The 22,918-nt window shown below is 40.2% G+C and overlaps 1 protein-coding gene across 4 annotated transcripts in view; it reads right to left on the reverse strand.

The window, feature by feature from the left end:
- Positions 1–22,918, reverse strand: part of PTPRM (protein tyrosine phosphatase receptor type M) — an 805,217-nt gene that overhangs the window by 247,999 nt on the left and 534,300 nt on the right. For all 4 annotated transcript variants that reach the window (XM_058277381.2, XM_058277380.2, XM_058277379.2 and 1 more), the window contains one exon: positions 2,065–2,197. In XM_058277381.2, coding sequence (XP_058133364.1) covers positions 2,065–2,197 — 133 coding nt within the window. The remainder of the gene's footprint in view (positions 1–2,064; positions 2,198–22,918) is intronic.

Genomic DNA, 22,918 nt, shown 5'->3' on the forward strand with positions numbered 1-22,918 from the left:
GAGTGATATCATCCAAACTCATGGCTCCAGCTCTGTACGTGTTGATGATTTTCCAACTATTCCTAATTCGCCCCAGCATATCCAACTGCCTGGTGAACAGCTCCACTTAAATATTTTACAGGAATATTGAATTTAAAATGTGCAAACCTGAATTTGCCATTGTCACTCCCCAAGCATGGTCTACTTATTCTATTCCAGGTTGTTGTTGTTGTTGTTTTAAGGTACTGGGGACCAAGGACTGAACTCAGGACCTGGCATGTGGGAAGCTGGCCTTAAATCACTGAGCCACATCGGCTTTCCTGAGTTGGTTTTTTTGTTTGTTTTGCTTCTTTTTTTTTTTTTTTTTTTTACAGGAGGCCCCAGGAACCAAATCTGGGAGCTCCCATGTAGGAGGCAGGGACTCAACTGCTTGAGCCTCATCTGCTCCCTACTGTTGGAAACTGAGGCACAGTGGCTTCACAAGGAGAGACGTGCTGTCCCCATGCTAGTGCTGTCTCCATGGCTACACTTGCAACCTAAGGAATGCGGTAGTTGAGAGTTCCCAGCAAATGGGATGAAGCTGTTAAAGGCTGAGAGAAAAGATAAGCACATACTTTTTGTAGTGACTAGAACACTTAGACTTTGTACCTTGAGATAAGATTTTTTAAAATTCCTTAGACTATGGGTAATGCCGCTTGATGTCACATACGCTATGTGTTACTGCTTGATGGCACGTAAGCTATGTGGTCCTGCTTGTTGTCACACACACTGGGGTATATAGAGAGCTCCTTGTAAACAATAAAGAGGTCTGAGGAGGTATTACTCTCAGACCCCCTGATCCCAGCTCTCTCGCGCGTTCCTTCCCTCTTTTCTCTTTCTTTCATTCCCAATACCCTTCGGGTCCAAATCTCCAACAGTCCACATTTCAACGAATGGCAATCTCTCTCTACTAACTTGATCAAGCCAGGAACCACATTCTCTTTCATATGGTTCCTTCTTCACCTTCCTCCTCTGAATGGCTATAGAAACTTAACTCCGATCTATTTCTAAATGTGCCTCCTTCCCTCTCCTCAGCTGGTCTCTTGACTCGATCTCATTTTCCTCCTCATGATGTTTAACCCTAAACTCAGAGCAAGATTTCTAAAGGGAAAATTAAATCATGTCACTACCTGTTTACAAGGTATTGATGGATTTCAGGAGCAAGCCCAATCTCCTTAGACAAGCAGAAAGGATTTTCAAGACTTCACTTTGCTAACCTCTTCACCTTCATTTCCTACCACCCACGACCTCACCCCCACTCTATGACAGATGAAGATTTAAAACAAAAGAGAGAAGAGGAACTATAGCGATCCTTTTATTACTCATTTGGGAACACTCATTCTGTCCTTTGTTAATAGCTATGTATATTTTAAATTTGTAATTTTTGGTAACTTGAGAATTTTATTATCAAGCAAGATTTTTCTTGTTCCGCGAAACAAAAGAAACATTATTTTTCAACTTTTAAAAGCATGGACTGCTTATTAGAGCCCCAAGACCCTCTCTTGACTACAGGGCAATCTGATCGTATGCACCTTGCTCTAGCACTTGTGCTGCATTGCTGTTGGCCTGTTCTTTGAGATTCTTTTCCTCATAACATGTTGGGCTGATCGACCTACCTGGCAAAGGACTTGCACATAACATAGGCTCAATAAACTCTGTCATCATCATTATCTCATTATAATAATAAGGAACAGTCTTCTTTCATGTATCTTCCCGAATCCAAAATAGTTTGTCGGTAATAAGCTCATACACAAATGTCTTCGTGAATATGTGACTTTTAAGATTTTGCATAGGTTTAAGTTCCACCTTTGTGGCAGGCATGGTTCTTTTGTGTTCTCACTTGTCTATTCATACAAAATCAAAGCCATTTACTCTACATTTCGTCCCATAGCTTTGAAGGCTGTGTGTTGACAAATGGTAATCATCGCTGAATCACATTGGTATCTTGGCCATACAAACCAACCCATAAGTGAATATTTTATATGTATGAAGCAACTGGCAAACACTGGGATATAACTCTATCTTTGGCAACAGCTGGCAGCTCACCTTTTCTTCATTACCAGCACAACTCCAAGAAATATAATAACGAACAGCAAGATGCCAGCAATGACTCCAGCAATTTTAACTGTATGGTCTGTTTGTTTCTCAGGCTCTGGGACTGGTTTTGGAGTGGCAGCTCCTGAAGATGAAAGGAAATGAAAACAGAGAAGGAGTGAGTAAAGAGAGAATAAAGACGTTATTTCTTTTTTTTTCTCTTAATTTTGCAGCATTTAAAAGACTAATGAGACTTATCAGAGCCAACAGACAGACAAGCTTTGGTTTTTTCAAAAACACCTTTCATATGCGCTGAAAGGAGTGTAATTGTTCATATTGTTCTTCGATATTTGACTAAACCGTAACATGCGTTGGATAACACAACCACGTCTGACCCTTTTAGAAGAGACTCTTCTCAAACACAGTTTTCTGTATTTTATTATCTCTATTGGCTCCCTGTGCTTTCTGCCATTTAAAAACTTGCTAACAACACAATAGCTATCCAAAGCTTTTATTCAAATTTGATTTGCTGGAACATTTTCCTCAATTATTTTTTCATAAATGAAGTGGCAATTCCATAACATATTAGCCCAAACACCTGGAAAAGTGAGATAAGCTCATTTACCATGCATTTTTACCAGCAATTATTATTATTTTTTAAAACACAATAGAGTTTTTCCTCTCTACCTTTGAAAATCTAAATCTAGGTCACATCTGGTAGGCAAAAGACTTCTTCTAAACAATTTATTCCCCAAGTGGGAAGCAGCTGATGATCATGCTCCTGGCATCCACGTTTAATATCTGTTTAAATGAGATAACTGGGGCCTTCAAGCAGCTACTGTCTCAGCTTCCTGCCACCCCATTTCCAAACACCATTTGCCCTGTTTACATTATAATGTGATGGAACGTCAACCGTATGTCTGATGAAATATCCATTTCCTCTGCTAAATGAGTGTAGGCTGAAACATATTTGGAATGTTACATTCAATTTCACTAAACAGGATCCAGTTTTTTGGTTTTTTTTAGGTACCAGGGAATGGACCCAGGACTTTGTACATGGGAAGCAGATGTTCAACCACTGAGCTACATCTGTCCCCCAATAAAAGTTGTTTTAAAAATTTTTTTTTTTTTTTAGGAAATACTGGAGATCTAAGCCAGTACCTCGTACATGGGAGCAGGAGCTCAACTACTTGAGCTACATCTGCTCCCCAAGAATTCATTTTTTTAAGGACCTCTACTTCGTCAATGATATGATGGTATTCAGCATCTGAGCTCTTGTGTCGCTCTTACTAGCCAGACAGACCAGTCTGAAAATAGAAATTTAATCTTCAAGTTTTCCATCTGAAATTTTTCATTTTGTCTTGTTGGCAAAAATATAATCAAAATGGAATGTCAGTACCACCTCCTTTCTACCCTTTCATTGGGTTTTTTCTTTCATTCTTCATCTGATTCTTGAAAAAAAATTAATTAGCTTCCATCACAGGGAACGGGTGTAGTCCAGTGGTTTGAGTGCCTGCTTCCCATGTATGAGGTCCTGGGTTCAATCCCCAGAACCTCCTGAAAACAAATAAATAAACAAATAAAGTCATTATGAGAAATGGGGAGTGCTGGGCTACATCTTTCCATCTGGAAACAAACAATGTTTCTTTCAAAGTTATTTATATTGTAAACATAAGAGTTTATAAAAGAGCTCCTGGAGCTCCTGAGTGGAGTCGTGGCAGATAGGTTCAGGAGGCTGGTAAAGTACAGGTAAGAAATGTGAGTCTCCAGTACAAGTGCATGTGCCAATCAAAGGGACAGTTAGAGTGGAAGCAGCTGTGGTGTAAAAACTGTACTTATTAAACACAGCCTCCTCTGGATAATCCTGCATATGCTGTTTTTATTTCTGACAACTTCAAGAGGATGTCCTGACTTGATATTTGAAAGAATGTTTCTTACACAAGATGTCTGGTAAAATCTTGAAAATATGTATCTGATATATACTATTCCAATATACCACTAGAATATACTACCAGGTGGGAGATCTGGAGGAAACTGTTACTTAAATAAACTTTTCAGAAAACGTTAAAGATAAAATGGGCATGTTATAAATAGATGAAAAATTGAAAAACATTGGACATACGTTTCAATTTTTAAATTTTATACAGTTTAAAAACTTAACTTGAAAAATAATATTGGGTTGGTTTTATTTTTTCAGGTGTTGACATCTGGGAGCCACTCTATTGATCTCACTAGTGATAGACTGCTAGTTCTCCATATACATTTTCCAAATAAATGATATTTTAAGTTGTTTTTGGTAATTAAATCAAATCACTGAATTCAACATTTGGGAATGAAATAGTTTATAAAGACTTTATTTAGCTTTAAAAACCATAAAAACTACCACCAATACAACATGTACATTGTTAACCCTTAATAAGAGAAGATTTTATCCTTTGAGCAGTCATGCATTTGTTTCTGTTAACCAAACAACAATCTTCTATTAGCTAGTGTCCCTGTACATTCCTCTTTGGTACAAGACGAGATGATCACACCTGTAGTCTCTCAGTCTCTCTTGGAAGCTGACAAGACGTGGTCAGACAACCAGTGTAAGCTGAGGATTTTTAGACGATGGCACTTATATGGAACTCATTTCACATTGCAGGTCAAGGAAATGAAATGTTCTAGCTCTGCATGACACAGGTGCAATGTGATTACAGTAGAAATCATGAAAAAGTGGGTAGACAGCTCCAAAAATGGGGGGGGGCTCCCCGAAACCGTGGCCAACTTCCCATATCCTGGTGTGATGTGTTAGTGTCAGTTCAAAGAGATTTTAGTTGAGTTGGGGAATAGAGTCCAATGTTTGGGTTTAGAACTACTCTGGAGAAACTTCTAGGTTAACACCAGTTTAGGAAGGCTAAACCACAACGCTCCGCTCGCCTGAGAGCTCATTTGTCACGGAGGTGTGTGTCTTTAATTCCAGAATACTCGAGGCATGGACAGGTCTTGCCTCTCTGTTGCTTGCTCTGCCCTCCACCCCCTTCTGAAATGGTACCTTTATGTTCTTTATGTTCTTAGACAGGATGACTTTCCCCCTACTTGTATCTTTTATTTCTCTGGAAAAAAAGAATGTAAGTAGATGATGCTACTCAGCCTTGGACAGAGTATAATTTGTGGCCAAATGTAGTTGTAACTGGTATGTGTGTGTTTATACATATATATGTATGTATATATGTGTATTGTGTATACATACACTCATAGTTTTGCTCGCTCAAACCAACAGCACAATTTATAAACTGTCTGGCAGAAGTATTGTCTTCATGGTATTAATATTTTCCTCACTGTCTTATTATTCTCTTTGTCAGGTTTCCAATGGTATAAATTTTTATATAAATTGTAATTCTTGGCAAGGCATTTTTTTCTCTTCCTGTGTGTATTCTGTTCAGAGTTTACTGCACATTTAGTTCTTTTCAAAGAGAATCAACTTAAATGTATGCATTTAACAGATAGCATTATCTAGGCTTGAACATATTCATTAAAAAATGATGAATAAGCCAAATATTTCAGGGACAGTTAGATTGAGAGGGTGAAAAAATTATGGAGCCTCGTTTTCGTCAAGGCCCACTTCAATGACAGGGCTCTGGTTATTTCTGTATTTAAGTTTAATGCCTAGGAAAATAAAAAAAGGTGATATTCCAGTCAAACTGCATTATTGAAGGATTCAGATAAAACATCCAGTGTGAAAAATTTCAAAAGAAAGAGAACAATTATTGAACGCAGCGTCTGGTTGGTTTTCAGCTTGGCAGGAAACAGCCTGTTTGGCCCAGCGTTCCATGTTAAATAAAACAAGAGCAGCAAGCCGAGCTAAGGGCATGATTCGCACAGCCACTGGCTCGAGGTCTGGGACTGATTTTGACTACTGAACTGGCTGTGTACAATCTCCTGAAGGCTCTGGGATATGAGCCTCAGGACTGTCCCTAAACGTCCTGAGTCTGCCTCATCTCGAGAGAACCGGAAGCGTCACTAAAGGGAAGGGAGAGACACGGTTAGGAAAAGCCGAGGGAACCTCTGCTTAATGGGGATTAGCTCTAGGCTGACCCTGAATGTGGAGAGAAACCGAGCACCCTTCTTCACTTACTCAACAGCTATTTATTGCGCACCTATCATGTGCCAGGCACGTATTCAGGAATATGGCCATGAACTAAGACACAAACAGAAACCTCTGTCCTCATGGAACTTCTATTCTTGACGCAAAAGGTAGACATAAATGTCAACAAATGACACCTGCTGTACATTCACTGGTGCCAGGCACCGCAGAGAAACAGAGAGAAGAACAGATGGCGATGCGAGGGTGGGGCAGTTGCTCCTGAAATCCGGGGATCTGAGAAGGAATTATTGGAAGGAAAAAAAAAAATGTGAACATCCAAAAGAGGAAAGCGAGCAAGATACACTGATATCCTGGGGGCAGCATCCTAGGCAGGGGAAGAAAAATGAAAAGGTGTAAGGTGAGGCTGTGAAACTCAGAGATGTGCAGGGTGTGGGGCTGCTGGGGGAGGGGGGCATGAGGTCAGAGGGCTGGGGGGAAACCTGTGGATCACTGAGGAGATGATCCCTGGGAGGTGGGAGCTGCAAGGGGGCTGGTGAGCGAAGGAGCCCTGCGAACTGGCTGAGATTTTAACAGGATCACACCGATAGCTGCTTAGCACAGACCTTAGGGGTCACGGGTGGAAGCGGGGAGATCAGTTGTGCGGCTATTGCAATTGTCATCTGAGTATGAGAGAGGGTGGCAGTGGAGGTGGTGAGACACGGTCAAACTCGAGATGCATTTTAAAGGTCGAGCCATCAGTGTCTGCCCATGAACTGGATGTGTTGGTGTAACATTGGGGTTTCTGGTTTAACAGTTACTGAAACGTGGCAGACTGGGAAGAGCAGGTTTGGGGAGGCAGATGGGGAAACCAGAAGTTTGGTTTTGGACAAGTTAGGTTTGATCTATCAGACATCCAAAAGGAGATGTCAGCAAGGCAGGTGGATATCCAGTTCTGGAATATAAATTTTGGAGTCGTCAGCAAAAAGAAGGGATTTACCGAGAGGAGAGCCAGGAAGTAAACAGAGAGAGGAGGAACTTGAATGGAACCTGGAAAGGAGCTGCCAGCAAGGCAAGCCGGAGAGAAATGTGGGGATCAAGAGAAGTCTGTTTTTTCCCTTCTCTTTCCTTCTTATTTTTAAAGATGGGAGAAATCATAGCACCTTTGCCTGTCAATGTTAAATGGTCCATCAGAGGGGTAAAAGCTGAGGATGCAGGAAAGGGGGTGACTGCTGAAGCAATGTCAGAAGAGGCAGGAAAGGATGGGCTCTCGCCCTCGAGTGGGAAATCGGGAGAGCAGACACCTTACTCACGACAGGGAAGGCAGAGCACAGCGCGGGCGCTGTGAGGTGGGCGGGCGTGGTGAGTGTGGGAGTGTGGCAATGGCCAGGTCTCTTCTGAGTGCTGCATTTTCCCATTAAAAGAGGAAGACCGAGGATAGGGTAAAACTGAGGGTGGGGTAGGGGGTGTGAGGGAATTTAAGGAGGGGGAAGTTTTGGAGTAGTTTCCTCGAACAGTGAGAGAGTGAATGTGCAAGGCTGGGGATACAGAGAATTGGCTGGGGACTGACCTTGAGTTCCAGAGGATAGAGAAGAAGGGCTCTGAGTGCTGGAGAGAGGAAGGAGATGGGGTCACACAGAGCCGGAAGGGGCTAATGAATGAATGGTTCAGGGGAAATGGGATGAGACACACACCTGGGCTTCCTGTAGTAAAGGTGCAATGAGATGAAACCCAATGTTCCCAGCAGGAGAGTGATAGTGAGGGCATGAGGGATGGGGATGGGAGTGTTGGGTTCTTGAGGGGCACAGAGCTTTAAGGGTCACCTCACTCTTCTTAACTAATGAGGAAGAGGAAGAGGAGGAGGAAGACACAGAGGGTGATACGTCCCAAAGGTGGGAGGCAGGGCGGTCCGTAGCCACATTCCTGAAACCTCCATCCAGACCACCAAAATATAATAGATGTGGGAAGGGGACACACTAGAGCAACCCTAGCCAGGTGACAGAGCTCATCCTGGCTTTCATGACCTTCAAATGAACAACACTTTATTATGTACCGTTGATGCAGGGGGGTTAGGGATGAGTTAGAAGTCCTAGTTCTTGCCCTCACAGCATCATGAGTGACGTAAGAAGCTGTGTGAAGTGTCACAGGTGAGACGCGGAGCCTCAGGGACTGGCTGGGGAATGTGGAGGGTGAGCTTAGGAAGGGCTCCTTGCCAGAGAGAGCTTTCAGGAAGGGACTTGAAGGATGGAGAGATGTCAAAGGATGGGTGGGAAGCCATCGGTCACGAGAAAATGGTGGGAGGGGAGGGGGCAAAGAGATCTCTGTGATCATGGACCAACTTGGCTGCAGCCCAGGGTGCAGAGAGGGCAGTGCTGGAGCAGGGGCCTGGAAAACTGGGGTGTGCCCACCAGGTAGAACAGCCTATCCTAAATTTAATCCACAAGAACCATGGAAAATAAGGGAGCTGCGCCTTGAGCAGAATAATTGGGCAGTAATGCATAAGCTCAACTGAAGAAGGAAAAGAAAGAGACTGCGGGGGGCATTTGGGGCTAAAAGGACACAAGGACGCACAGGGGGTGCCGTTACCTGCGCACAGGTGGTGACACCCAAGGTTGACTCTCAGGTGTATCGTGTGAGGGACTGGGTGAATGGCTGTGCCATGTATGGAAATATTTGACTGGTTTCCTGCTGGGAGAAAAGTGTGTTTGGGTTCAATGTTTGAGTATTCGTTTAAATATTTGCATAGCATGCAGAATTTGAGTGGCAAACCCAAAGTACCAAAATATCACACCTCTATGGGGGAAAAGAGAGAAAGAGATGGAAGCAGCAGCAATGGGAATTGCTGAAGAAAGAAAGGGAGGAGGTTGAGAAACCTGATGAGGTAGGATGGGAGAAAAAATGGAAGTAGAAAAAAAATGGAAGCTGTAGGAATATGCAGAATATGGTTTTTCCAAGGGTTTCAGTGAGCACTGGTCCCAAAAGATATTCTAAACTTTCTATTGAGTAAGTTTGTTTCAGACATTTTCACTAGCATTTTTATGACTTTAATGGAATAAAGAATCTACTTGAATTAATATTCATTGCTTTTGTTTGACCCTTTGCAGAGGTAAAGTTCTTTTCTTTTTTTTCCTTTCTAATAGCAATAACCTGGTTTTAAATATTACTGTGAGACAGTCTATTCATGTCCTGTAGCTCAGAGAATTAAAATTCCTTGCAGTCTGTGTTTAGTGGTTTCAGTTGTACGTTGGCATTATACATAATCTCAAAACACCTCCAAGATCTTTCAATGAAATTATATTTCATTGTTTTTCTTGCTGGGACTGCAAAGCCAATCAAAACTCCTGAAATAATCTACATCCACACTTTATGTATTGTTTGTGACCTGATTGTGTTTTGAATTTATAACTGTTCTTCTGTCAATAATTTCCACCGTATGGCATGTAGAGCAAGTAAACTTACAAGTAATAACTAGAAACATAATTTTTCATATAAAACTGAGCTGATGGTTTGACATACACTTTCTCCAAAAAGTAATATAATTTTATATTTTTGTTCTAATTTCACAACAGTTATTGTTCTCATTTATTGATGTGACTGACACCCTCTGGATAAGATATTCTATCAAAGCCTTATTACTTACTATCTGGACATTACAGTTTGAAGAGAATTATTAGTGCCATTACTCTTTTGATAAAATAGTTTTATTTTTTCCAACTGCATTTCTTAAATCACAGTCAACCAAGAAAATGAGGAAACAACTTAACAATAATAAGTTATCCACAGCATACACCTTTTAAGTGTACTGAACCATCATTAAAGGGAATGTGAGTGGCTGCTTCTAAAATAGAGGCGTTTTGAGGATGAACTAGTGAAGAGTGGAAATTTCCTACAATTTGTGTGTAATTGAACTTTGAAGGCATTTAAATTAAAATCTACTTTCCCCAAATTTCTTTCCAAACTGTATACCTTAGTTCCAGGGTCAGCCTACGTACAGCTCTTAATAATTATTCCTACTGGGGCTCAAAGTGGTAGAGTAAGTAGCATCAGGGCCTCCTACCTCACAGAAGCTTTCAACAACCAGCAAGAATTGGCAGAAACATCTTTCTCAAAGCTCCAGAAAATATGAAATGACTGCTGTTACAAGGCAAGTGTCAAATCAAGAAAAAGCCTTCTTAAAAGTGGTAGGCTGGTCCTTCCCCAAATGCCACTGGCTCAGTGTGGAGCTAGCCCATACAGGCCAGTTTACATACAAGGAGCACGGATGCCTGGCCCACTTTGTCTGGAAGTGCTCTGAGGGACTCACCATCCCAGAACTTGCACGTAGAAGACAGCTCTGAGCTGCCTGGGGAAAGGGATGGCTGCTTGTAAGACATAGAGTGCAGAGCCTGGAATGGTGAGGAAATTTTCCTACAGAAGAGGGGACAGTCAGAATCATGTAAATGGGGAAATTCCTAGGGTCACAGGTGCATGCCTCAGACAAGACTCATGTGGAGGAAGGATAAGGGAGACTCATACACTGGGCCTAGGTCTATACCCCAAATTCACTGTACAGGAAAACTCTGAAGGAGGCCACTTGCACATCTGCAAAGACTGGGAAGTTGTTTTATTTAAATTTTTCCTTCTTTTATTGACTTGTTTTCTGTTAGCTTCTGACATTCAAGGCAAGCAATGTCATAACCCTAGATGAGTACAAGCTTAAGGAACAGATTCCTCTGAGTCTAAATTCCAGCAATAATACATTAAAATATCAAAATGTCCAGGTTTCAACAAAAGATTACAAAACATAAAGAAACAGGAAATGATGATTCAGGCCAAGGAGAAGATTAAAGCAGTGAGGAGGATCAGACCTGGGACATTTCAGGAAGACTTTTAAAAAATGATCCTCAGTATGCTCAAAGAATTAAAGAAAAACATGGGCAAAGAACTAAAGAAATCAGGAATGACAGATGAACACAAAGAGAATATCAATAGAGAGAAGGAAATTATGAAAAGGAACCAAACAGAGTTGAACACCACAAAAACTGAAATGAAAATTCTCTAGAGGGGTTCAACAGCAGATTGGAACTGGCAGAAGGAAGAATCAGTGAATTCGAAGGTGAGATGATTGAACTCCTCTAGTCTGAAGAGCAGAAAAAGGAAAGAATGAAGAAAAGTAAACAGAGCCTGATGAACCTATGGTACACTATTAAGCATTGTGGAAATCCCAATATATGCACTGTGGAAATCCCAAGAGGAAAAGAAAGAGAAAAGGGACAGAGAGAGTCTTAAAAGAAATAATAGCTGAAAACTCCCCAAATTTAATGAAAGGCATGAATATACATATCCAGGATGCTCAATGAACTCCAAACAGGACAAACCCAAATAGACCTATCTGTGACATAATGTAATCAAGGTGTCAAATGCCAAAGATAAAGAGAGAATGTGAAAGCTGCAAGAGAAAAACAATGTCTCATACAAGGAAGCTTCCATAAGATTAAGTGCCTTTTTCTTATTGGAAATCATGGAGGCAAGAAGGCAATGGGAAGACATATTTAAAGTGCTGAAAGCAATTTTTTAAAAAGTGCCAATCAAGTATTCCATATCCATCAAAATTGTCTTTCAAAAATGAGGGAGGGATTAAGACATTTCCAAATACACAAAAGCTAAGGGAGTTTGCCGTCATTAGAGTGGTCCTACAAAAGATGCTAAAGGGAGTTCTGCAGGTTGAAAAGAAAGGATACCAGACAATTGACTGATGCCACATGAAGAAATAAAGATTTCTGTTAAAGATCATGAGATAGGTAAATATAAATAATAGTAGTATTGTAGGTTTGATTTGTAACTCCATTTTGTTTAGTTCCTTCAGGATCTAAAAGGCACATGCATGAAAATGTAATGTAAATCATGGTTTTGGACCCATGGTGTACAAATAAGTAATTTGTGACAAGAACTATATAAACACGGGGAGACAGAAGGATATAGGAATATAGTTTGTGATGTTACTAAAGTTAAATTGGTATCAAAGCAAACAGGATGGTTATAGATTTAGGATGTGAAATTTAAGCCCCAGGTAAACCACAAAGAAAATATCAGAGAATATGCTAACTCATAGGTACAGAAAGTAGAGAACAGGTTACCAGGGGTGGGGGCAGAGGCAAGACAATGGGAGTTAATGGATAATGAGTGTAAGGTTTCTGTTTGGGGTGAAGGGAAAGCTCTAATAAAGGATGGCGGTGAGGGTACTGCAACATTGTGAAGGTGATTGATCCCACTGAATGGTATGCTGGGGAGGGGGAGGGATGGGAAGATTTCTGTTGCATATATATTTCCACAGTTGCAAAAAAGAAAGAAAAACTAAAGACAGAATGACAACTAAACGCAATACATGATATTGGATGGGATCTAAGAACAGAGGAGAAAAAGCTCAGAGGGATATTACTGGGACATAAGAAAAACCTGGAACACAGAATGCAAGATTCTCATCAATGTTACATTTCTTGAAATGTAGCTTGATAACTACACTTGCTGTGGTTACATAAGTGAATATATTCATTTGTAGGAAATGTATGTGGAAGTATTATGTCTTCAAGGAGTAATCTGCTCTTAGATATTCAGAAAATAGAAAAATGGATGGGTAGATAGCTGGATAGAAAGAATGATACAGCAAAGATTATAAAATGATAAACTGGTAGATTTCGGTAACTGGGGTTGGGAGTGTATTGGAGTTCTCTGTATTGGGTTTGTATTATTTTTGCAACTGTCCTGTAAAGTTTGAAAATATTTCAAAAGAAAGAGTTTAAAAAATTATTCCTGTTGGAAAAAGGGATGCCACAGCTTCCTGCACATGGTAGCTGTTTGCAAAAGTGCCCATAGATTTTTTTCTGCTGGATGAAACTTAACACCCATTATTTTACCAAAAATTAAACATACTTAATAAATTCTACCTGCTTGCTAGAAGAATCAATATTTCTGATATTCAAAAAATGTACAAAGAGCCAAGCAAACTGCATACAGAATGCCTATTAGTTGCACATATAAAAGGACCCTTAGAAATGCAGAATACAGAGATGTATATATCCTCATAGGATTTGTGGTGTCTTAGGATAGAAGAGGGAAAGGGTGTGGTGGAGGGAGGTGTCCCACAGTCTCCCAACTCTGTTAGGAACATACAGTTCTTTCTTAATGAAGTGCTTTCACAAATACAGCTTACATTAACTGAGATCCTCGGTTTAATTTCTTCTTGAACACAAGTTCTCCAATTCAGAGAGCTGAAAAATCATGTGGAGAGCTTCTGAAACTTTCAGATGGCTGAGTTCCCCGTGGATTCTGGATCAAAAGATCCGAGACATCACCTGGGGATCTATTTGTTGGTACCTTAGGTGATGCTCTGTTAAACATGAAGAAAAGCCCAAGTGTAGAGCCGTCACTCCCAAATATAAGGGAGGACATTTCCCCAGTCTATGGTAAGATGGGAGAAATATTTAACTGGGTTGTTGGTTTTTAAAACACTTCCTGATATATTACTGCCATATTTTATCACTTAGCCAGTTCCCTTCACTGCACTATTTGGAAAGCTCCTTTTACACAATTAGGAAGTGGACTTGGCCCAGTGGTTAGGGCGTCTGCCTACCACATGGGAAGTCCGCGGTTCAAACCCTGGGCCTCCTTGACCCATGTGGAGCTGGCCCATGTGCAGCGCTGATGCGCGCAAGGAGTGCCGTGCCATGCAGGGGTGTCCCCCGGGGTACACCCCATAGGGAGAGCCGCCCAGCGCGAAAGAAAGTGCAGCCTGCCAAGAATGGCACCACACACACAGAGAGCTGACACAACAAGATGACACAACAAAAAGAAACACAGATTCCTGGTGCCGCTGATAAGGTTGGAAGCAGTCACAGAGGAACACGTAGTGAATGGACACGGAGAGCAGACAACTGGGGGGGAGGAGGGAAGGGGAGAGAAACAAAAAAAAAAGAAGCAAACCTGGTGGAATCTGACCCTAAATTTAATTTATGATTAGCCACAGTAAGGAGAGGTTGGAAGATATTCTTAGTTATAAAATAATTTAATGTGTGTTGATTATGGCAGGCGTTATTAAATTAGATAGGAAGGAAGCAGGCTAACTTTTTTGATGACCTACTTTATGTTCCAGGTACCTTATAAAGTTTTATTTAATATTACTTCATGAGGTATGATTAACACCATTTTACAAATGAGGAAACTGAGGCAGCATGAGCAATCAGGTCAGGTAGCTCCACTTAACTCCATGAAAAGTAATGGGGTCACTCTCCGAAACCAGATGTGTCTAACTTGGAAGCTCATGATTGTATCACTGCACCCCAAGTCTTGCCCAGTAATTTAAAAAACTGCTAAAAACCGGAAAGACTCAAGTCCAAAATTAGCTTCATCAGTTGTAAAAAGGATATCAGGATAAACTAATGAAAAAAAAAATAGTAGCACAGACCCACGCGATAAGGAAGTAAAAACCCCCAAATGAAAGTAAGCTAAGTATATGAGGTCAAGGTCCTCCCTGGGCATAAGGATAGAAAAGGAAGACCTGGTACCGTGGTCAGTGTGATTCTGAAATATATTAGAGGAATGGTGTATGCAAGTAACACTTCTAGATTACAATGAGCTGGGTAAGAGAGAGATGCTGAAAAGGAATCAGAGAAAAGAAACACACAGGATTGACCAGGTAGAAGAGAAGGACCTGAAAAGGCGAGAAGAAATTAAGGCCATTTATCAAACCAAGGAGCAGACCAGCAGGTGCCCTTACACTGTCTTCTACTGGGGCTTTTCAAAAGTAAGAATCAGTTCTTATTTCCCTTTTGACTTCTAGTGATTAACTCAGTGTCTTTAACATAGCAGTGACTTGGTAAGTCTTTACTGAATAAATGTCTTAAAATATAGGGGAGGCTTTTATAGGAAGAAAAATTGCTGCTTGTGGTCTGTGTGCATATGGCAGGATTTTGGAACACAAAGGCTTAACCAAACACAGTTTGCTATTATTCTTGCAACAAAAGGGTGCATCTTATCCCTGTTTGCATCCACAGTCCCTAGAATGCAGTATATATCAATAAAAGTGAATTTTGGTGATACAAACAGGACACTTTCCATCAGCATATACTGGAATAAGTAACAAAGGAGGTTTAGTTCTCTCCTTGGGGTAAGGAATATCCATTTGATGTTAAACAGGTTAGTTCCCACCACCCTGCCCAATCTCTAACAATACAAAATAAACTATATTTTATTTCCTCGATCTCATTCTGGACAACTGTGCTCATTGGCTGAGGTGACATCTTCACACAATCTCTTTTACACAGTCATAATGATCTCCCTAAATAATAGCTTTAACTAAGTGCCTTTTTGTTTGAAGAACTAAGAGCTTCTCAAGGATGATTTCAAATGGCCATCACGACCCCACATGAACTGGCCCCAGCCCTTCTTCCTAACTCAATGGCTTCCATCTTTCTAATTCCCTTCATCCACCTACCTTCCAACCAAATGGAAACGCTCCATTTTCTCCTACACCCACCATTTCCCCTTCTTGGGGTCATGGCTCCTGCTTCTCCTTCTCCACTGTAACCTTCCCCTCTTTTCCTTTTGTAGGTTCAACCCCTGCTTATCCTTCAAAGTCCTCATAGCCCACGAGCTGTTCCAAGGGCTTTGAGGATAGTAGTCTCTTTCCTACTGAACTCCTACAGCACTTTGTTGAACTCCTATTGCAGAGAACGTACTATTTTCCACCTTGAGCTCAGTTATTTTGGCAAATCCCTTCTATCTTATACTAAACCAAACGTTCCTTGGGGAAAAAGTTGGCTTTACTCATTTTCGTGGCCCTCAGAGGACCTGGCCCAGGTTCTTATTATGTGGTCACAGTAAGTACAAGAAAATGTTGCTGAATCAAAGACCTTGGTATCATTCACACTAAACCTCACTTTAGTTTTCCTGTCTCTCTCATTTGCATTCTTTCATAGATTACTTATTCCTTTTACGTTTACATTAAAATCCCCAGATGCTGTGAAATGGGCATGAAAGGAAACAAAAAGGAGGAAAAAAGATGAAAGTAGAGACATTATCAGGATCTATTTTATGGTCTTTCTTCCACTGCTCCCCAGTATTTAAGGAGCAGTTTAGTAATAATAGAGGCATCTGTTCTTTACCTCTACTGAGTATGCCAAGAGATTGCAAGCCAACAGAAAAAGGGTTTTTATCGGCATGGTGGTGACAATAAAAGCCCTTACTAATGAATTTACTGACTGAATTTCATCAGTGATGAAATGAGATTAATAGAAAGAAAGACCAGGGAAATAAATACCAGTGGCAAAATGCTGTATTTCCAGCACCCAGAGCAGTGAGATATGTATCCATCAATGACGAGAAAGTTAACTGGGTACATATCAAAGAGACAGGAAATGAGTATCTGTCAAGAATAAAGTGTTATGAACTCTACTTGTAATGACTAGGTGGATATACACCATTTTTCATAATCATATATGGGAGTTGTTTTAGAAGTCTTTAAACTCACCAAAATGTCTGCTATCATCACAGTGGTCTGGGGCTTTTTATAAAGTTAGGGGAAAAAATAACTTTTTAATAATATCATACTAATCTGATTAATAAAGTGTGTCCATGGGTGTGTGTGTGTGCATTTGGGCATAAACATACACAACTATTGGAAGAAATTATTCAAAGATCTATTGGCTCCTGATTAGGCAATATAATCGCAAAGATAATTTCATTTCTTATCATGCTTACAATGGGACATATATGAAAATCTTGAGTGAAAAAGACAAAATTACATCACTGTGAAGATTTACCTAAGCAAAATCCTAGATAAAAATTGGCATGCCAATATATGCTTTGTTCAAGAGCTCCAATTTGAATAAACTGTGCTGTAATTAATAATAAACCACAATTAATAATTGCATCATTAGCAATACCATAAGTAAATTATACATCTTAAATTGAACATCAATAACATCATGAAAATGATGTATTGCTTGGATATTTACTAGAGTAAATGGGAAAACACATCAGGAAATACTGAAAGATGTGCTGGGCTGATACCATTTATTAATCCCAAGGCTGGTGTCAGGCATATTTTAAAATCTTGTTTCTCAGAGATAGTTGCTTACCCTTCTTAATGAAAACAACACATTGCAGAAAAGTTGTGGTTAAGCCTTCCTTCTATGTATGGCTTCTCATTCCCTTACACAGATCTCTCTAGACTTTCATACCTGGTGTCTGAAAAAGTTATTAAATGAGACAATCCATAATCCATCTTGAAAGAGTTTTATTAAAGTGCAAGCTTGCAGGCTCTCTTGACAATTGTTGTGATTGAAGGGCAAACTCAAAGAACAGTGTCCATATTTCAGCCAAGGACACTGGGAAACAAAGGAACCCCAAACAGGACAACAAAGGGCCCTGGCATTTCATTTAGTGTGCTGGGTTACTGGGAAGCACTGAATAGGTTATACACTGCTTTGGGCTAGTACTGCTTCAAATAAAGCCATTTTATTTGAAAATGCAGTATCTTTCTTTTTTTTTTTTCATTATTATCACCATCACCATCATTGCCAGTAGCAAGATAATAGCCTGGGTCTTAGTGATGCTGTTTATATACAAAAGATGGCCAAATGGGAAATACCACTAGTGGGGGTCTCATTATAGGACTTGACATGTGATAGAAGAACATTCCTCACCTGTCCCTACCTTGCATCAAGAAATCCATTCATTCTCCTGGAAGCTCAACTTTGAGCCTCTGGGAAAGGTTGCAAACTTGGCACTAGCAGTGACCCTGATTAATGACCAAATTCTCGTGAAAGTCCTACCAGCCACCCAAATTTCTTATTCTAGCACACCAGCAATGACAAATCCACTTCGGAAGCCCCTGCAGCCACCATGTCCCCAGTGGCTAGTCTGGGCGCAGCTTTGTGCTAGGTACTTCAGGCGCCTTAATGCATTTATTCTCCCACAGCCCACTCCGAGGTCGATAAACAGTATTCTTCCCATTTTATAGTTAGGGAAGTTGAGGTTTAGCGAGCTTAGGAAATTTGCCCAAGAAGTCTGGATTTGAACCCACTGCCTTCTGTCTAAAATAAATGCATTTCAAATTATGCCTACTAGGATATAGAGGTCCAGGGTGGCCAAACTATTAAAATCAGATTCACAGAATTATAAGGTACAGATACCTATCTGACATGTTTGAACAACAGCCCTAGATAGTTTGCCATGTGGGTTTGAGAGTGATCTGAATCCCAACCCGAGGACCCTCACCTTTCCCTGGCAGCCCAGACAAAGCTCCGAGATGCTCGAAGGGAGGCTGTGACCCAAAACATTTTTTCATCTTTTGTACTCGTAAGGGTAGATGAGAGAGAAAACTTCCAGCAGAAGTCTGAGCTTTATCTTAGACGTGGCCCAACAGAGGCTTGCAATTTCTTTGAAGTCTGAAGGTTTTATCTTTTTTTTAAAGATTTATTTATTTATTTGTTTATTTATTTATTTATTTCTCTCTCCTCCCCCACCCCCCACCCTGGTTGTCTGTTCTCTGTGTCTATTTGCTGCGTCTTCTTTGTCCGCGTTTTCTGTTGTTGTCAGCGGCATGGGAATCTGTGTTCCTTTTTGTTGCGTCATCTTGTTGTGTCAGCTCTCCGTGTGTGCGGCGCCATTCCTGGGCAGGCTGCACTTTCTTTCGCGCTGGGCAGCTCTCCTTACAGGGTGCACTCCTTGTGCATGGGGCTCCCCTACGTGGGGGACACCCCTGTGTGGCAGGGCACTCCTTGTGCACATCAGCACTGCGCATGGGCCAGCTGCACACGGGTCAAGGAGGCCCGGGGCTTGGACCATGGACCTCCCATGTGGGAGACGGATGCCCTAACCACTGGACCAAGTCCGCTGCCAGTTTTATCTTTTTAAAAAGCACATCAATCTTGCATTTTACTGTGTATTCTATCAATCTTTAATAAAATTGGTATTTTACGTTATTTATCCCCAAATTTAGAAGATGCCACCTGTTTGATCCTGGGCCTTCATGAAGTGTGGGATTCCAGCTGGACCACAATTAAGAGCTGGGGAAGCAGCTGGTAAGTGCTTGGGTCTCACACAGAGGAGGGCGTCCTTGCTTCTGTTCTCTTAGGACACCTTCCCACATGGAGAAAGGCCAAACCACAAACCTTCACCCGAACAACAATATGACACAATGTGAAAAGGAGGGCATATTTTTAACATACTTGAATTTTAGAAGTAAATTTTTTTAAGACTGTGGGCTTTACTCTCAGCCCCCTGGAGACATACATGGAGAAGATTTGACACAGATATTGGCTGAAAGGACAAGGGAAGCACTTCTTTTCTAAGGACTATACTTGACCCTCCGTCCGTCCGTCCCTCCCTCCCTCCCTCCCTCCCTTCCTTTTGAGGTACGGGGGATCGTACCCGGGACCTTGTACATGGGAAGCTGCTCCTCAACCACGTGAGCTACATCTGCTCCCCTCTTCCTTGATTCTTTCACAAATTCAATAACGCATTTAAAACAAAGTTCTTTCTTCAAAAAGGAGTTTCGTTTACTCTGGCCCTCCCCAGGTTGTTTTCTTGACCCACTTCCTCCTCTGTACCCTGTTGCCTGATGATGATGAAGGAAATACTGACTTCCTTCCCCTTCTGATTAAATATATTGGATTACACCAAAGGACTCTCACAGATACTATGCACTTTACAGTAAGCTAAAAATATTTAAAGAGAGACTAGTCTAAAGTCAATCAAAAAGGTACTGCAGAGCAGCACAGGAAACACGTGGCCACTGTGGGCAAATTCTGAATGAAATTCACTTCATCTCTCAGACCTAAAACTGTCAGAATTAATCTGGATGCCTTCTATTTAATTGTAGCCATATTTTTCCAAAGCAAGTAGAAGGACGAGAATAAAAATATCATACTGGGTATCTGTCAACAAGTAGTCAGTGAACAGATACTACGTGTCGTCTTCTATGCCAGCCATTGGGGATAAACAGAAAGTCCTGGCAAAACAGATGGGGTCACTTAGCTTTGGTAAATACATAAAAAATATCCAGGCCTCTTCCATATTTATTAATATCGAGGATGAATTAATTTAATTTCAATATAAAACATAAACAATATATTTTCTTATAGAAAAGTTAAAAATGATTTAACTTGTCAATATAAAATCTTTCTTGAAAAATCTTAAGCTATTTTTTAAACTGCAAGCACTTTTCTCAAATAGTATTCTGCATTGTTTACAAAAATCTTGGCTTACTTTAAGCTCACAAAAATTTACTTTCCACATTCCTTTTGGACATGCAAATGCACTGGATGAATATTCAAATGAAAAGATTTCCTAAATTATAAAATTTTCATTTATGCTTCAGCCAGAAGGATTCATATTTTAAGCAAATAAAAGACAGTTAAATACAGTGTTTTATTTTCCTTCATCATACTGTTGATAGAAAGGTAAAGCATAAAAGGATACCAAGAGAAGTAAAATTTTTTTTATGTATTAAAAACCTTTTACACAGAAATTATTATTTTTATGTAATAAAAAGGGAAACAATACTATTTCAGTGCAATATATGTCTTTTAAAATGTATTATTTCTGAAACTAAATGCTTGACATTTGACTCAATATTTCATTCCAAAAACTGACAAAGAAATAGGAACAGAATTTCCCATGGCATTCCTGTATCCCCTTGCCATTTGCTTGTAACTGTACTGTTTTATGGATGAAACTGCCATAACAAAATGACAAATATAACACATAAAAGAACAAAAAAAGGCAATAAATCACCAGTGACACTATAGCCTATTAAAATGCATTCAGCTGGCATAGCAGGAAGAACAAAAATTTTCCCTCACTTTACTTTCTTTCTAGCTGAAAATGAAATTTCAGAATCTTTAAGCAACTCTTGTAAAAGATACTGAAATTCCAACCAAATTCTCTTCACACTAAGATCTATACTGGTCTTCACCTCCAAAATATTATAGATATCATTGATCTTCCCTGTTTACCATTTAACGAGAAGGGTATAAGATGGAGCTCATGAATTTATAATCATCCATCTTTATATGTTACCATATTTGACAAAAAAAATATATACCTGGCTAGCTGGAAAATGGTAGTTCTAATTCAGTCACTATTTCCAAGACATTGATTATCAGTTTAAATGAAGGGCTTGGTCATTTTTATTATAAGCAAGCCTAAAGGAGCCAAGTTCTTCCCACAATTCTTATCCAAGGTTCTCTCCAAAGGTTAAGTCAAAGCTCTGACAGTGAAAATGACTTTGGTCTCATCATGTAATGTTTCATCCTACAAATGAATATACGGTAACATTTCATTACCTAGTTGTTATTATTACAAATTGTTCAAGATACTGGCATAGTCATTGAGCTGGAATATTTGTTGAACTGTTCATGCTGGCCTTAACACAGATCATACATATAAGTTCCTTGAGAGTAAAGAGCACATGTTATGTTTCTTTGAACTCTGCACATCTCATAAAGGAGAGATCATTAAACAGTGAGTTCTCCATTGACATAAAGGAAGAATGGATGAATGCTTTCTGGCAAGTCTAGAGCAACGCATACGTGTGGCTCCCTAAAGCTAAGCATCAGAGGGACTGAAAAGTTCTAACTTTGACTTCTATAAGGACTGAATTACATGCAATTCATAAAATCATATGAAAGGTCACAGGTTCTCTTCTTATCCTTGTAGTACATGGTCCCTTCCCACTTCTTACAATCCCACTCATCTTTACAGCATTTACATTTGGAAGCTCCGTCTATGTTAATGATGTCATTTACGAAAAAAAAATTAAGTGATGTGGAAATGAGTTCATACCAACTGTAGACACTGGAAATGGAATTTTATCTTTCACAGATGAGGTCATTCTGTCAGAAAAGAACAGCTGGCATCCGAGTGCCTTTCATGTGCCAAGTACTGGGTGGCAAGTTGGGGAAAGGGTAAAGATTGATAAAATATGGTGCTTGTAGTTGATTTTTGTGGATAAAAACATTTTTATGTGTTTGTCTACATATTTCCTAGTAAACACAATTAATCTCCTCAGATGCAACATGTCATGAGTCTAATAATTGAGCTCTTGAATGCCCCAAAAGTGATGTGACTTTATCTTAGTGCCCATGTATTCAAATAGTATTATTGAGTTTTATTGTCCTCTCCATTTTTTGTCAGTTTTAATTCATACGATTACCCTAGGAAACAGCTCCTAAAATAAACGAAGCAGATCTCTCATTCAGTGGGTTGAATGAAACCATTCCATCTTGAAGGTATTGAAAGTTTTCCTTGTATCTGTTTACTCCTGACCCTTAAATTCCCTATCATCTGCTCTCCCATTCACTTTGTGGATTATTAATTGCCCATCACTGGTGCTTGGATTTTATTAATTTCCTCGCATTAGGTCTTCCATTCACATGCACCCACTCTGCTCTGTTTTCTAGGCTATTGGATAGTCTTCCAATTCTTGGACTTTCCTTCAGTCTTTGCTGTTTCATCTCTCCCCCAATGTTTCTAGTGTAGTAGAGTACAATGCAAACTGGAACTTGGCTGTGTCCTTTACAACAACCCAACTGTTTCCCACTGCCTTAGGATGATGACCAAATGCTTTAATTCAATTTACAAGGGTGCAGGGGGCCTCTCTCTGCCTGATCAACCTCAGTGCTCACCACACACCCCTCCTGCTCTCTGTTCTATGTGCCGTTCCTCACACTTGGCCATGCTCTCTCCCACCACAGAACTCTTGCTCCTGCTGGCCTCTCCACTCCTAAAATCTAAATGGCTCAATTCATGGAAACAATCACA

This window comes from Dasypus novemcinctus, chromosome 16 (genome assembly GCF_030445035.2).
Source record: "Dasypus novemcinctus isolate mDasNov1 chromosome 16, mDasNov1.1.hap2, whole genome shotgun sequence".
Taxonomy (NCBI): Eukaryota; Metazoa; Chordata; class Mammalia; order Cingulata; family Dasypodidae; genus Dasypus; species Dasypus novemcinctus.